Source organism: Clytia hemisphaerica, unplaced genomic scaffold (assembly GCF_902728285.1).
Source record: "Clytia hemisphaerica strain Z4C2 unplaced genomic scaffold, Clytia hemisphaerica genome assembly, whole genome shotgun sequence".
Classification (NCBI taxonomy): domain Eukaryota; kingdom Metazoa; phylum Cnidaria; class Hydrozoa; order Leptothecata; family Clytiidae; genus Clytia; species Clytia hemisphaerica.
Genome location: NW_027103974.1, coordinates 704,577 through 720,864, shown reverse-complemented (window position 1 = coordinate 720,864; position 16,288 = coordinate 704,577). Strand labels below are relative to the sequence as shown.

At 35.0% G+C, this 16,288-nt stretch overlaps 1 protein-coding gene across 1 annotated transcript; it reads right to left on the bottom strand.

The window, feature by feature from the left end:
* Positions 1 to 3,999: 3,999 nt before the first annotated feature.
* Positions 4,000 to 14,472, bottom strand: LOC136810638 (UDP-N-acetylglucosamine--peptide N-acetylglucosaminyltransferase 110 kDa subunit-like). Its single transcript, XM_067067207.1, is given in 12 exon segments — positions 4,000 to 4,620; positions 4,964 to 5,790; positions 5,973 to 6,347; positions 7,245 to 7,680; positions 8,037 to 8,137; positions 8,259 to 8,505; positions 8,835 to 9,004; positions 10,268 to 10,384; positions 10,729 to 10,797; positions 10,970 to 11,127; positions 11,130 to 11,384; positions 14,342 to 14,472. Coding segments are annotated over 12 exon segments (2,940 nt in total). The 5' UTR covers positions 14,376 to 14,472; the 3' UTR covers positions 4,000 to 4,469.
* Between the last annotated feature and the right edge of the window lie 1,816 nt (positions 14,473 to 16,288).

Here is a 16,288-nt window from a genome sequence, read left to right as displayed (position 1 = left end):
AAAAGTTATTGAGGTTTGAAAAACACTGCCAGCTAATTTGAAATAGGCTTTAATTAAAAAGAACTTTGTCATGTTTTTTTGAAACTTTTCCTTAAAAAAAATCTGATTTTAAAGTGTATCCAGAAATAATTGGCATTGGAAACAAGAATGCCTGTAACTTCCGATATAATTTCGAAAATTTTTTTTTGTCTACAAGTTGGGTCTGAAATTGTGTGTGCTTATAAAGAACTTTTTGTTTTCTGGCTGGAGAAAATATCTTTTCAACACAAAATTAAACGCAAACTTATTTCGTGGAGCTAAATTTTATTTTATTCTCGTATATTAGGAGGCTAGAAATCTTCGATGCTGATAGTAAGAATGTTCAGAGCAAACTTGAGTTCTACTAAAAAGTCGTATTTCATCGGGCGAGCCTAGAATTTCTTTTGATTTATTACATTAAAAGAAATCAAAAGACTTTAACGACCAATTACCGACAAATTCATCTCCTGTCTTTCTTTATACCTCTATGATTTGAGTAAGTACTGCAACGAATTAAAACAAAGATATGCTGTTTCACTCAGAAAAAATGATTTAAATCTCAAATATATACGTGATCTTGCAACCCTATGCAGTGTGTCCCAAAAAAGCGGACAAATTTTTAAACAAAGTAAAATCCTCAAAACTGGTCATATTTAATGGAAATGTAATGATGATTATGAGATGAGATTAAAAGCCTCTGTTCAATCAATTGATATTCATATCCCAAAATAATTGAATAGGTTTTTGAGATTGAAATAGTTTGTATGCTGGAAATTCCGCGTAAATTATGAGGATTTTACTTTAAATAAAAATTTGTCCGCTTTACTTATTTTGAGAGGCTTGCACGCTTCAAGTCCCATCTTTTGAACCTGGTTTAAAACGAAAATCTTCCTGTCAACGAGTTGATGACGCAACCAGTTGCGGATTTCGGGCCATTTAATTTTGGACGGGTTGACAAATTTTTGAAAATAACAAAAATTTATGTTTTGTAAACACTTAAATGAGTTTGCTTTAATTGATGAGGTTTAGACATTGGGTCAAAAATAAAATGCTCTCATTCAAATTTTGATCGTCATTTAAAGTTTAAAGCAACGGTTGAAAACGTAAGGAATTCCATTTTTTAGTTTAGAATAGAACAGATTTTGATGAAATATTTTATATATTCAATCTATCGCACTTTCGCGAGGTCAAAAAATCCCGAAATTTACGAAATTGTTCTTTCACGAATTTGACGAAAAAATAATTTGCCGAGCATAAGTTTTCACGAATCAAGACATAAGAATGAAAATTGTTCACATAAAACATACAATCTAACGAATATGCAATCTCGAAATCGTAAGGACCGCGTTCGTCTAAAAGGACTGGGGATGACAACAAAGTTGCGTGATTGTGTTTATGAATAGGGCGCCGTATCAGTTTTTGACTTTCTGGCGCACAACAAGATTCTTGTTGTAAAATTTTCCGCGGGAGGACTATTTTCCTCAGATGTATAATTTTCAAGCACCTTAAGAGGTTTACTGTGCGCGTAAGAAAATTATGAACAGCTGTTATCAGGTTAGGACATAACGACTGGACGTCTATCTACTATTGTATCTTTGACGAAATTTCATTTATTCGGAATGATTTCTATATTCCCCTTGGGGCCAATAAGTATATGTCATCATGACATGATGACGAGTGCCATTCGAGAATAATTGCAATGATTTTTTTGTTATTAACTTTCCAAGCCTAGTGATGGGTATTCAAGAAGAAATCAATATTGAAAAGGCGCACAGGATGGGAAAAAAGGAAAAACAAGGACAATAATTTTCAACCAACTTTTGACCCTTACCGGGACTAAAAAGGAGAAAACAAAGGAAAATTTTGAGAATTTTACGACCCTTACCGGGACAAATTTGACCAATTTTGACCAAATTTAGATCTTTCTTGGGGTAAAAAGTTGAAATTTTCCTATTTCTCCAACATTTAGTGGAACTGAAATTTGATTTTCTGACTTTTCCGGCCCTTAGCGGGACTTTGGAAATCCTAAAAAGGTACCCTTAAGGGCACATACCGTACCCTCCATTTGCCTAAGTACCCCCCCCCCCAGTTCTACAAAACACAAGAAAACTGAAAAACACTGACCATTATAATTCGAAGTAAATTCTTACCGTTCTTATACTTACGCTCCAAGGATGAAGCTTCGAATAACTGGTGGAAGTCTCTATTTTTACAGCACTGAAATGCAGAATTTCATCTGCATGTATTTTATTCTTTTATGGAGTTGAAGGAAATAGTATGCCCAGGTATAGAGGTTGTAGAAGAATAGGAATATCAATCAAGTTTGATTGTGTCACTCTCTGGAATTTTTCATAACTTTTAAGTCATAAAATTTTATACGTCGGAGTTTTGACAAGCTGGCGATGTTTTCGTATCTTCGTTATGTTTGTGCTATTAGGGGCTTTAGGCTGATTTTTAAACTTTAGAACCCCTGTCAAACTTGGTTCTTTGGGAAGCTCGATCTTTTCTATCGTTTCAACGAGGGGTCATTGACCTCTGTAGCATTTATAGAAAAGAATTTATGATGGGATTCTTTGTGAAGCTGATTAAAGCATAAGAATAACTGCCGCGAAATTTAATTCCCTTAACTTAAGGTAGTTGGACCCAGACCCTGAAAATATGCACAAGTACTTTTTTAAATGAGATTTTAGAAAAGTTTTTAAAAACTCAATTCAAATTGCCATACCCTTCTTTTACTTCATTTTTATATGAAATTATTCCACTCAAGATGATCCTTTTAACTGGCACAAAATATCTCGCAAAATTTACGGCACTTTTTAGCCCGTCGTAGTCTCGTATTATAAGTCAAAAGTTTCAAGCTAATACAAATATTATTTATCCCTGTAGACCATTTTTCGTATGAAGATTTCAATTTCTATGCTTTGATTCGCGAGAGTAAGTTTTATGAATAAATAAAAGAGAGACTTTCCTCAAAACACCCAGGTAAAATCTAGGGGTCACCTTAAAGACATCTGTTCTTAATTCAGGAGCACATTTTAAGGAAAAACACATACAATTTTCCAGCGGACAATCTGTTCAAAAAATCCAGGACCTAAATTGTGATAAACACAACCAGATGGCAGATTTTTTTTCCAGGGAGCTTCATAATTTTCTTGAAAGGTCTCATTTTTGAGAAGCATTTTAACTTTCTTAGAGAATAGCTGTTATATTTTTCCAGGAGCATACTTTATTGGGATAAACTTTCGCGGTTGAGCCTATCCACGAAATTCAAAAATTTCGCGGGTGGCACTATTTTCACGATTTTGTGACTTTTATTGTCAAATCATGCATTTTGGTTGTTGAAATCCCGTTAAAATACACATTATTAGCGCTTCTTTGATGCCAGTAAACATTCAAATAGTATTTGTTTGACATATTTTGAGTTTTGTTTAGAAATATTTCGCGGATGAGGCCCTTCCAAATTTCCATTGAGACTTAATTTCGCGGATTTTCGCAAATGACACCCAAATCCGCGAAATTTAATCCCCGCGAAAGTTTATCTCAATAAAGTAATATTTCTAGAGAACAGATATACATTTTCCAGGAGTCCCATTTTCCCCCAGAACAGATGATATAATCCAGGAGAGCCCAGAATACAGAGCAGATAGTTTTTTTCCAGGAGAAAGGGACCTCAAGAACAGATATTTCATACTTCCTAGCCGGTGGCTGCTTCGTAGTTAGTCAATGTTTCGTAAAGTAAAATAAAAGCTATTTAGATGATCTAACCATGGCAAAAGATGGTATAATGGTATAATATCAGGGGTGGTCAAAGCAAATTTTTCATTTTATTTCACATGTGCTAGAATGCCAAGCAACCCGAGCCCTGACCCGAAAAATAGGGTTGCTTAAAAAAATAAAAGTGTAGATCTCACCAAAATCTAAGAAATTTAATTTCATATTGGTGAGAAATCAAAACCGAAAAACTAAAGACAAATGTTCGGATTTATCTTATATACTTAAAGACTTACAGTATATTTTCAACTTCGCTTACTTTCTACTGCTTCAAAACACCGAACACAAAATGGAATCTATTTACAAAAATTATAAGTAATTGCATACACATAAGTTATGATAATATTTTATAAGTTTGACGATTTTTAAAAAGATTATGGATTAACTCTCTTTTTGTCATTAAAAAATCTTAAAATACTCAAAATCTTTGTCACGTTATGATTTTTAAATCGCGAATTTAAGAATGGCTTTCACAAGTCGCAAAATATTAACCAACATTTTCGAACAAGAAAGGCTTCATTTGAAAATAAAACATTAATACAGATCATTTAAAATAATTATAACACCTCGAAATTTGAGAAATTAAATCTCTGATTAAAGTATAAAATTAAAAGATAATATAGAAATAGAGAATATTATGATAATAATTATGGTTACTACAAAAGTTAAAAACAAGTTATTCAATCTGTTAAATGATCAGGAGATTGACCTCCTTCATATCTCTGCCACATTTTGTAAAATTTCTTTTCTAAGTCCAGTGTATATTGTTGAGTATTAAACAAAGGTGACAACAGACGGCCATCCCATACTTTCAGTTTGATTTTTCGGTAGCTAAAAAAGTAAAATTAGAAAATTAGAATTGGGTATTGGGTAACTTAAGCAGACAACGAGTCTTGATTGGGAAAATCGTGTAACGGTGCATCGCTCAAAATGTGAGAGCAATGCTGTAATAGACGATATCGGCTTTCCGAATTCTCCCCAAATGATTGCCCATGATGCATTGCGCAAAAAAAATTCACGGGCAATATTGACTTACTGAATTTTTTGCGCAATGCATCATGGGTAATCATTCGGGGAGAATTTCGTTAAGCCGATATCGTCTATTCGTCAAAAGAGATGAGACTTAATAAAACCGACAAAGCCTTAGAAATAAAACTGTTTAATTAAAACTTACTATTCTTTGTCTGTTCCAAGTTTAATAGCAATGTCTTCATAATCTTTTCTCGTTTTTGCGACCAACTCTGAAACTCCTAACGCGTGCATCTGAGAAGCTGCTACACGTGAAGCTAATGTCTCTAAAGGCAAGGTGACCATAGGGCAACCTGCCCATAAAACGTCCATTCCTGTAGTGTGTCCATTACATAACGGCGTATCTAAACAAACATCTCCTAATTGTCCTCTACGTACATGCTCTTCCTTGGGAGCAACGTTTGAAAATATAATACGTTCCTCCGCGACACCGTGAGCAACCGCTTGTGCTTTCACGTTCGTTTCACCGACTTGTGGGAATCTTAACAGCCAAAGAACACTGTTTGGTACTTGTGTGAGAATATTGCACCACGATTCGAATGTTTGAGGGTCTATTTTGTATAATTGATTAAAATTACAGAACACAAAAGCGTCATCAGGTAAACCGTATGAAGCACGTGACATTTGTGGCAGGGTTTCCGGGACACGTTCTCCGCTATCTTTCGTTCCAGAAACTTCTTCTTTGCGCTGGTCTATTCTTTCTTCGATGTATTGCTCCACACCTTTAGTTGTGATAACCGATGTAGTGTTTGTTGCACTATTAATTGTATTTACGTTGCGTTTTTCTTGAGTGACATCCTTGATAAGATGAGGGAACATCTGTTTATGGTCACCAACAAAGAACGTATGTGGCATGTACGCAAATTTCTCAGAGTAATGCTCCGTATATTTCAACGGCGACGTTTCTTTGTCGGTAATGATGTAATCCATATAGGTTGCACCACTAGTGCCAGGATAACCAAGCCACATGACCTAAATAAAATTGATATTTTGTTAAGTATGAATTTTAAATAGCAAGCCAGTCTCGTGCTACATCAAAAACATTCTTCCACCTTTCTGACTTGATAGCAGTCGATAGAGCAAAGTAACATGAGTAATGTAAATGATTTCTCAAGCTGAAATTTCAAAGCGACTAAACATGAAGTATGGCTTACTTGAACGGGAGCGGGTCGTAAGGCAAAAATTTCGTTTCGTGCACCTTTGGTGTAACCATTCATATTGACCAAGACATGAATTCCATCGCTATTGATTTTATCTGCAGCCTGTCCATGGCAAGCGTATTGAGTTAAGTCAATAAAATGTTCACATTCACTTTCGATCTTTTTGCGGAAACTAGTTTGATCATTAGGTGTTAAGGTATAACAAAATACTTCAACTTTTGAGCGGTCATGAAAACCAGGTACACTTTGCATCAAATGAGATGTAGGATGATTACAAAAATCACTGCTGATGTAAGCAATTCTTAATCGACCTCCACTTGCTTTTAAATCGGTAGGGTATTTGTAAGGATCTTTGTGAAGAAGAGCAACCTTAAAACGAAAGAACATTGGAATTATTCCGAAGGAAAAGTATTAAGTCATTAGAGAAAACAGAATTTCAAGGTCATTGAAGACCAACATGATTAATTTATTACACTTTAGGTGAGGTTGCGTGTCTTTTCTGAATTTCAACGACTAGAAGCTTCTTCCCTCAAAAAACGTTGTTTAATTTTACAACCTTTTTTAGGTTTTTGAGAATCCATCCAACTTTTTTGACTAAATGATATTTCATAGTAACATTAAACATGGGAACATATAAATAAATGAGCATTTCCAAAAATGTAAAAAACAGAAAGAAAAATAAATGCGATCCCGCACGGGTCAGACATACAGAAATCTGTATGTCTCTCCTTACGATTTTAGGTGAAAAAAAAGGCGTTGGAAGAAGCTTCTAGTCGGTTATTTTCCTTTTCTCTCACGCACGATGAATATTTAATTAGTGTTAACATTATTTGATTGACAGTTTTATTATAAGTAATAACCGACTAGTTTACTAGTCTACACTTTAGTGGACTTAAAAATATTGCCGTCTCATCAAAATAAGTTCCTACCCAAATTTAGTTTTTTCATGATTTTCTAAAACAACCCCTAATTTTTGTCTAAAATAAAATGCTCATTATGTAAAAGGTTATGTGAATTATATAAAGCAAGTTTGCCAGCCATTCTTTCAAATTGATTCCCAGGTGATCAATTGTGAGATAAAAAAAAAGAAATGGAGGTCCAAAAAATTCATAAAATTTCCTTCACAAATTGGAAGCTTCAGGAGAGGACTCAATCAATGAATGAAAATTGGCTTAACCTTAACTGAAGCTGGGTTTTCAATACAAAGTTATGTGACTAAAGATATCATACTGTAATTCAAGTTATTGAAAACCAGTCATTACATACCTTATCAAGACAAAGGTTTCCATGACGATTAGCAATAGCCTTTCTTTGTTGTGGGGACAAAGGATATAACATGGTGTGGTGCGGATGAACTGAAGGCAATCGATTTTTACCAAGTTGATCATCAACTATTGTTAACAGTTTTTTCATACGATTATCATAATCATTCCAATCACAAATTATTTGTAAGCAATGTGCAAGGTTACAATAAGCATCTGGAAACTCTGGTTTCAATTTAAGAGCAGTTCTATAGGATTGAATAGCCTCAGCAATATTTCCTGAGTCTTTGTATACTGATGCAAGATTACTATGGGCATCTGCAAAACCAGGATTTATTTGAATGGCTCTGGTGTAGCACTGGATTGCACCTTGAATATCCTGCATTTCCTTCAAGGCATTCCCCATGTTTGAGTATGCATCAGCAAAAGTCGGATGGATTCTGAAATAAAATTGTTGAAAAAAAGTTTATTTCAAATGAGAAGAAACACATTACATTAGCATTTTAAAAGGTGTCATTTTAGTAGAAACAAAACAAGCAAATTAAATCTTACAAAAAATAAACTTGTAATAAAAGGTTATATTGGACATGTAAGAGAAAAACTTTCAGCTTATTAAAAAATGCCATTACAATACCTCACTGCCTCTTGATAATACAGTAAAGCTTCCTTGAGGCGTCCTTGCTCTTGTAAGACACAAGCTAAATTGGAGTATCCCACTGCAAAATCGGGTAATACCTGCAAGAGGACAGTATTTATGGAAAATGAATAAGGTGCATTACACAATCATTTTAAATACCTTATTGCATCTTTGTAATGCATCAATGCTTCGTGGAGTTTTCCTTGTTGTTGTAAAATACTTGCTAAATTAGAGTGGGCTGCAGCAAACTCTGGAAAGACCTGTGACAAATATAAATTGGGTATTGTTAACCACACCCTCAACTCAATTACCCTTTCTGTCTAATATGTAAAAAAATCTGAAATCAATTTTCAATCATATTACATAGTTTATTAGGCTCACCTGTAGCGCTTTCATGTACAATCCAATGGAATCTTCAATTTTGCCTTGTTCCCTTTTAATGTTTGCTAGATTATTTAACGAGTCTGCATGTGATGGACATAGGGTTAGAGCTGTGTTATAACATTCCTCTGATTCTTCAACTTTGCCTTGTTCCTTAAGAGCATTTGCCAAATTACAGTAAGCATCAGGGAAGTTTGGTTGTAGTTCAATAGCTCTTTTGTAAGTATCAACTGCCAAATCAATGAGCCTGAAAATGAATAAGACAATTTTGCTCACTAAGTTTGTGAGATTTCTGTCAGCAATAAGTCTTCAAAGTGATAGTGTTAATGCTCAAAGATTAAATGTAGCTGCATGTGATAGGTATGCTGTCATAATAAACAGAATTAAAACAATTCACTTTATAGTTGATCCATCCTTCAAATCATAAAGAGCTATGAACAGCTGCAATAAAATTACTTTGGACAAAGCAAAGCAAAGGGTGGCCAACCTGGAAGTAGGTGTCACATTATTACAGGGAAACTAATCCAAGCAATGTGTGGATTAAGAAATGAATAAATATTGGAAAAGATTTCTTACCCTTGCTCATAGTAAACACATGCTAAATTTCCATGGACAATAGCATGATTTGGGTTTATTGTTAGTGCACGCAAGTAGGCAGTCACAGCTCTGTCAAATATTCTGGCTTCTTTGAGCACATTGCCAAGATTTATGTAGGCATCAAGAAAGTTTTGGTCAATTTGAACAGCCTGAAAAATAATTTTCAAAACTTTTCATTTTCTGTTTTCTTGAGGCGTTTCAAAAGTGGCTGAAGTTATTTCAAAGAAAAGTAAATGTTAACTGAAAATGGGGTAAAATTAGTTAGATCTGATACAGATCTTGATTAAGTCAGCCTTAACGAGGTTCTTTGTGAACAACATGGGTTTTACCCACTCACTCCAGGGTTTGTTCCCCCCACCAAATTCTTTTTTTCTCCTATGACAGTTTTTTAGTTTGCCCCCTTTTTTTGATTTCCCCCCAGAAAATTCTGAAAATATCAGTTCCTCCAATATACCCATAAAAATTTCTCAAATGTCAACCTGACACAAACGTAAAATTTTGCTGCAAAAGGAATACTAGACAAAATAGAACGAAAATGGGTTAATGTAAACAAAGATGCTTAGAAAAGCAGACTGAATTTTTCAATCATGAGGACAGGAGACTACATGTTTTTTTTTATAAGCAGAACGCTTATAAGCATATGAAGGCTCAGATTTGCTGAATTCCTAAGCATAGCATAAGCATATGTGTCAGCCTGAAATATTTTTCAAGTTGCCATTTCTTATCTGTTTAAAAAGGTTTGGTAGAGAGGTCAAGTAAAAAAAAAAGAAATTCCACGGCTAGCTACATTCGACTGCTCCCAAAATCTGAACAAATTTTTACGACATTTCTGTAATTTCACTTAAAACTTGGCTCAAGGTGAATCATAAGCATGATTCATCAGCATATAATAAGCATAAACTATGCCTGGATGCTTTGAGAACTTAATCATACTTGAGCCTGACCAAGGGGCATACACTTGCTTATAAAAAAAAATGTATGTCACTTCCTAATGCAATATGAATTGGCAAACAAGAGAAATGGGAGCTTTAATTTGCAGAATCTGTTAATGTCAAAAGCTTCAATGATAGAAAATGACAGGGAATACGATTAATTTATAGACAGGAAGAGTCAGACCTAGATAAGTGTTGCTGAAAGGGTTTTTGAGAATATTTTACATACCGACCCCCCCCCCCAAAGATTTAGAAAGTGGCATTTTAGTACACATGAATTATACCAATTCTTTCAGAACATTTTGACACCGATGCAATGCAAAAACCCTTTTTGGCACAAATTGAATTTGTCAAATAGTCAATGAGTACAAAAGTTTTTTCAAAAAAAAATCTCAAATCTTTGTATTTTGCATTCCACCTTTTGCAACACCACTATGTCTGAGATTTGAGTACCAACTCCCTCTGATAGACAAAACTTACTTTCTCAAAATGGTGAATGGCAAGCCATATTTCCCCTTGAGCATTAAATACACATCCAAGGTTGCTCCAAGCCACAGCAAAGTTTGGTTGAGTTTCAATGGCTTTGAGATAACATGCCTTCATTGAAGAAAAATAATCATGGCCAATGTAACAATCACAAGTTATTATCAGAAGATTGAAAAGGCTATTAACTTAAGATTTAGTCATTAGATGTTCTAGGTCTAGTGAGAGAGAGTTTTTCTAGTAATAGCTTTCACAATCCTCTAGTGCTAAGATAAAATATGTGTGACTGGTCAGGATAAACAGCATCATTGAGGATTCCATGTAGTTGATTCACAGTTGATACCCTGTTTGGAACCATAGAAAATAAAGAAAGAGGCAATTAGATTCAGATGTTTCTCTTTAGGGAAGCGAAAAACGGTTCATAAAGTAAAGAGGTATAAAGAATTCTCATTACATACCTTAGCTTCTTCAAGTCGACCAAGTGCTTTCAGTAGATTTCCAAGATCACTTCGTACACAATATAGTTCCTGAAAAGTATATAAAATTTTATTCACTTTTCTATAAGCATAAAATAAATTGGCTCTATATAGAAAATGAGCCTTACACAGATTAGTGTATGACATACAAACATAAGAGCCTGAAAATGATTTAGCAAGTCCCCAATCAGTGAATGCTGAAATCTGTACAAATTTGACTTACAGGATTATAATTAAGGGCAGTGGCATAAGCTTGCACAGCTCCCTCTAAATCACCAGCAGTAACAAGTGCAGCAGCAAGATTAATGTAGCCGTCAATGAAATCTGGTTTGAGTTTGACTGCATGTCTGTAATTTGCGAGTGCATCTTTAACTTGGCCTTTTCTTTCAACACATTCCCAAGATTGGAGAAAGCTTCTGCAAGCATCGGGTTCTGTTTTATGGCAAGTTGACTGAATTGTGCAGATTGGTCCAGCCTTCTGCATTGAAAATGAATGGATGATAGAAGTAAGAGGCATCCAGTACTATCAGTCTCCCTTCTCCACCACTGCATACAAAGTTTCTCAGCACTTTCATAGTTACCAGCTTGGTATTCTCGATGTGCAGCTTCCGCAAGCGCCAGTGTGGAAACTGTTTGTACTAAAAAATGAAGGGTTGTGAGACATTGTTCCGCAACACTGCATGTGAAGTTTGTTGAAGAAAACTACATTGATTTGAGGAAAAAGGTAATCAGTGAAAAACTAGCAACAAAAATTTGTATGCTAGATCTTATCTTTCTGATTTTTTGACAGCGTACCCCCTTTTTTAGATCAACCCCCTCTTAAAAATGAAAATTCCTCAACCCCCTCTCTTTTCGTCCTTTTAAGCACAAACTCTTACAATCTCTAACTATAAAATATAATAATTGTTGAGAAATCCAAAAATGAATGGAAAACACTCTTGCAAATTGCCAAAGCTTCCAAGCCCCCTTGTCAGCAAATTGGTCTTGGGGCGCAGTTAACTTTTCATTCAATAATGCTATATTGTACACAAAAAAACTTGTAAATTTAGCTAAAGATTGCATGAAGTTACCAATTAGCTGTATTGCAAGCGAAGTGAGCAAAAAAAAATTGCAAGTATTTTAAAACTATCTCAGTAAAATTGATCCAGGGGCGCAATTTAAGGCGCCTAAAGTATGATATTTAAGGATAGGGCAATTGAAAAAGTCTCTTTTGGCGCCCTTTCAAAAAAGCTCCGCTTGTCACAACGCCACTGCTAGCACAGTTTTCTGTGCACATATTTTGATTGGCTTAGAAATCTTGAGGAAGCAACTACTGTATTTTACGATCTCCCAAAAAATATATTTTAAACTTAGGGAGCTCTACATTTCTATACCGTGAAGTTGGGTAACTTGCATCATCAGTGGAGGGAAACTTAATAGACCTTTTTCAAAGAGGCCACCCTGTTGAATAATTATGTAGTCCAGCAGAAAAACGATGATAAAACCATGCATAATTATTGCAATATGCATGATACAGTAATTATGCATGGCTCTATCATTGTTTTACGGTTGGACTACATAATCATTCAACAAGACGTCCTCTTTGAAAAAAGGTCTATTAGCCCTCAAATGACTGACCAAACAAAGCAGAAAAATTTCAAAACAAATGAACCATGCAGCTCCGCTCGCAGCTCTACTCTACCATTTTTGTTTGTATTTAACTTTGTATTTTAATGACCAGACAGGTCATTCATTTGAGGGGTATGCATGTTTCCCTCCACTGATGCAAGTTACCTGACTTCAAGGAATATACCAGACCCGATCAATCAAACTTGTCGAACCAATCGAACAATCGAACTAATCGAACTTCATCAAACGATTAAAAATTGATTAAAATAATTAATCGAACTCTAAGATTTATTAAAAGATCCTGAGTGTTTGATAAGTTCTATCAATGGGTTTCGGTTCAATCAGTCAGTGTAGACCTAAAGCTCTAAAACACCATCTAATAACATAAAAACCAGAATATGATTCTTCAATGGGAATCAAAACTATAAAGTGCACTTACAAACATCAATGTATCAGATCTAACAAAATTAATAACCGCACTGTCATCATTGACAATAAAACAAACGATTTTCTGTCAAGAGCCTTGTAAACATTCCAACAACTTCCATCGAAATGATCTATCGCAGCTCAGTCTACCATTTTAGCACGGTCCGAGGATTGAGCCGAGAACTCTCGCAGAGCGCCCGAGCTCCCGCGCGGCGCGCACCGCGGGGGTGAAAAACTTCAATCTGTCAATCATTTTCTCAAGCGAAGAGTACGCGAAGCGATTCTAGCTTTACGATAGTGCCGTGGATCATCAATGGATAGTATTCAATTATCATTATCCCTTTATTTTCATTCCTAGAACTTTTGCAAAAAAAAGGAAAAATAGAAAAGTTGTATTTTTTACTGTTTTATTCACATACTGAATTTGAAAGATCTTCTATGTGGCGTTTTTTTGCAAACTTCAAAAAACTGATTTTTGTCCCGCCTTTGCGGGACTTTGGCTTAAGTGCTTGAGTGCAGCATAGGGTACAAAGTCCAAACATGCGTTTCCCGTAATTTTTGTGTGAAGAGTTAGGTCTATACTGTCAGTTCGATAAACCAATTAATTGTTCGACAAGTTTGTGCTGCTCCACCACCGTATATTAGCTTCTTTTCAAAGCCAAATTCGGAATGTAAATCGGGAAATTAAACCGATTATGGATTACGCACTTTCCCTGTATCCTTTTAGCGCCAGAGGCGGTTTGTTGAGGCGTAGGAATCCACCACTCGGCTGCGTGCGAAATCGCAACAAAGGGGCCGCAGACAAATATCCGGGTACAATAAACGTTAAGTTGTTAAGTCCGGGAACTGTCGAAATGGCAATCGCGTGACAGGATAAAGTTTTTGCAAGCAAGGGAAGATATGAGGATTTAATATCATCGAACTAATCGAAGTTTTTTTCCTGACCGAACCAATCGAACTGCTATTGCTTCAAAAATTGTGAGTGTTCGATTAGGTTTGATTAATTTTTTTAATTGAACTTTAATCGTTCGATGGAGTTTGATTAGTTCGATTGTTTGATTGGATTCGACAAGTTTGTTTGATCAGATTTTGAGAACCTTTTACAGGCTGCTGAAGGCTGGTTTCACAACTCTTTAAAGACATTTTCAGGGTTTGAAAAGGTTCCCTGTACTGCTCTGATGCTGAGACATACTAAACAGTACCCATTTGCCCCCAAAAAATGGCTCAGGACTTCGCAAAGCAAATTATAGCAAATATTTCAAAAAAAATCACAACACAAAAATAAGCTCATAATAAGCTCCAGCAACTCATTTCCTTTTTGAAACAATAATATTCTAAGGGAGGTCTGAAACAGTGTAAACTAAAATTTTTTAGAGTAGGCATAGGATAAGAACCATCTAAAAGTCATTCCCGCTGGTGATCGCACCACTTCCCTTTCATGTCGCAAGTTTTTTCCCCTCCTTTTGTTCAAAACGAAAGTGGAAGTGCCAAGTCGCACACTCTTCCCTCGGAAATAACGTCAGTCCATCAATCGCAATCCCAGTCTCAAATACTAACTTACCAGAGCCTTCAGCGTTGGGTGAGCCCATCACCATTTTGCCAGATCCACTCAGCCTCCAGAGGCTGACCCAGACAAAGACTTTTTAATTCAGCAGTTTGTAAAGATTTGGAAAAACATTGGTATGCGTAATCAATTTCACTCAATTCACCACCATTCGGACCGTGCTCCGTACATGGTGAACTTCGATGCGTAGGAGAATATAGCTTTTGATCAGTAAATAAATGAAATAAAATCTGTATAATGGTAAAACAAATTGTAAAATTAAAAAAAATCGATTAGATTACTCAAAAGCTATATAATTACAAAGAGTTTTGTCAAAAAAAACTCAAAATTATGTTAAACTTTTTAAAATATAGAAGAATATTAGCAAAATTCCTCTGATTGCTATGACGTTATGTTTTCCGCTCACTGAGTAAAAATTTAACAAAGACCTATGACGTAGAGATTTGTAATATCTCTCGCTGTTTCGTCGATTTCACTATAATCGGTAATAAACAGTTGAGAGAAAATAGATTTGATCAAAGAACTTTTCCCAAATTTTAGCAACAAAGATAACTTTTTCTGGAAAAATTTCCTGTCTTTTAAATGAAATTGAAATGAGGAATCGTTGAGTGTAAACATCTTTTTGAAAAAATGCTTTCCACGGATAGAATCACTGAAAACATATTCAGATATTTTCGTGCATTTTATCGAGCCTGTCGGGTAAAGAAAATCGATTTAAATCGATAATAATTTATTTCCCGGGTCAAAATGGTAGACTAAGCTACGAAGCTCACCTGAAACTCCAAAACTTGATTTTTATTAACTGTTTAGGTATACATTTTATGTTTTACTTTGTTGCTTTTCTTTTCCATTAATTTCATTATCTTCTCCAAGTAACAATGTAGCGAGAATAGGCCTTCGGACCTGATGTTACTTAAATATCGAACTAATCGAACGTGAACGTGATCGAAAACAGAGCTGGATTCTCGGGTAATATTTTTGATCAGTCAGGACCTCTTTGGTCTTTTATAACATTAGTTCGGATAGAATAAAAACATACCTGATCAACACAACCAAACCTTCTGTCTTGTGTTTACTCTTTCCTTCCCAACAACTTTCATTTTTGCTTAAGTAGGTTTTAAGATCCACAAGAAGTAATGAACCTCTTATAGCTTTATTTCAATAAATCTGTTTAAAAACCTTCTGTCAGGTTTCATTCCGTACGTTTTTTATCCACGTGGTGAACCGGTTTCCCCGATTTCCCGATAATTAAAAATGACTGTTGATTGTGTTTGATATAGACAATTTTTTTAAAGAGGCAGCCATGTTGAATAATTATGTACTACTCCAGCATAAAAACAATGATACAGCCATGCATAATTTTTAAAATATGCATGATACAGTAATAGACCTTTTCGCCTTTGCGTCCGCCATATTGAATTGTATGCAAAAATTATGGTTGCCGAATTGCCGTGGTGAAATTCCCTTAGAAAGTATGCAAAACATATGCAAGTTTACACAAAGATTAAAAAGACAACAAAGCATCTTATAAATAAATATTATAATCATTAGAACAATAAAAGATGGAATTTCTTAATCCAAAAGGAAATATTTACAGAACAACAAAAGCCTTTTAGGAATTTGTTCTTAAAGACATTGCATATTCTGTTTTCATGCCATTAAAAAATTCCACGAAGACGGAGTACACACATCAAACTTTCAAAACACGCAAACTGAAAGCAGTAATTATGACGTCACACTTCATCATCAATGTTTTGATTTGATCATTTGGCGGCTCTATTCCCAGGAGAATAATTTGCCGTCAGCCGAATAAGGATTGTTTTTTACCTTCGCGGGTGATTTTTCAGTTTGAGTTTATGTCTAATGTTATGGTTTTTTGAAGTGCTTGTTCTAAGAGATGAGTGAATATAATTGTTTTTAGTTTTCAAAAGAAGCAAATTTAAT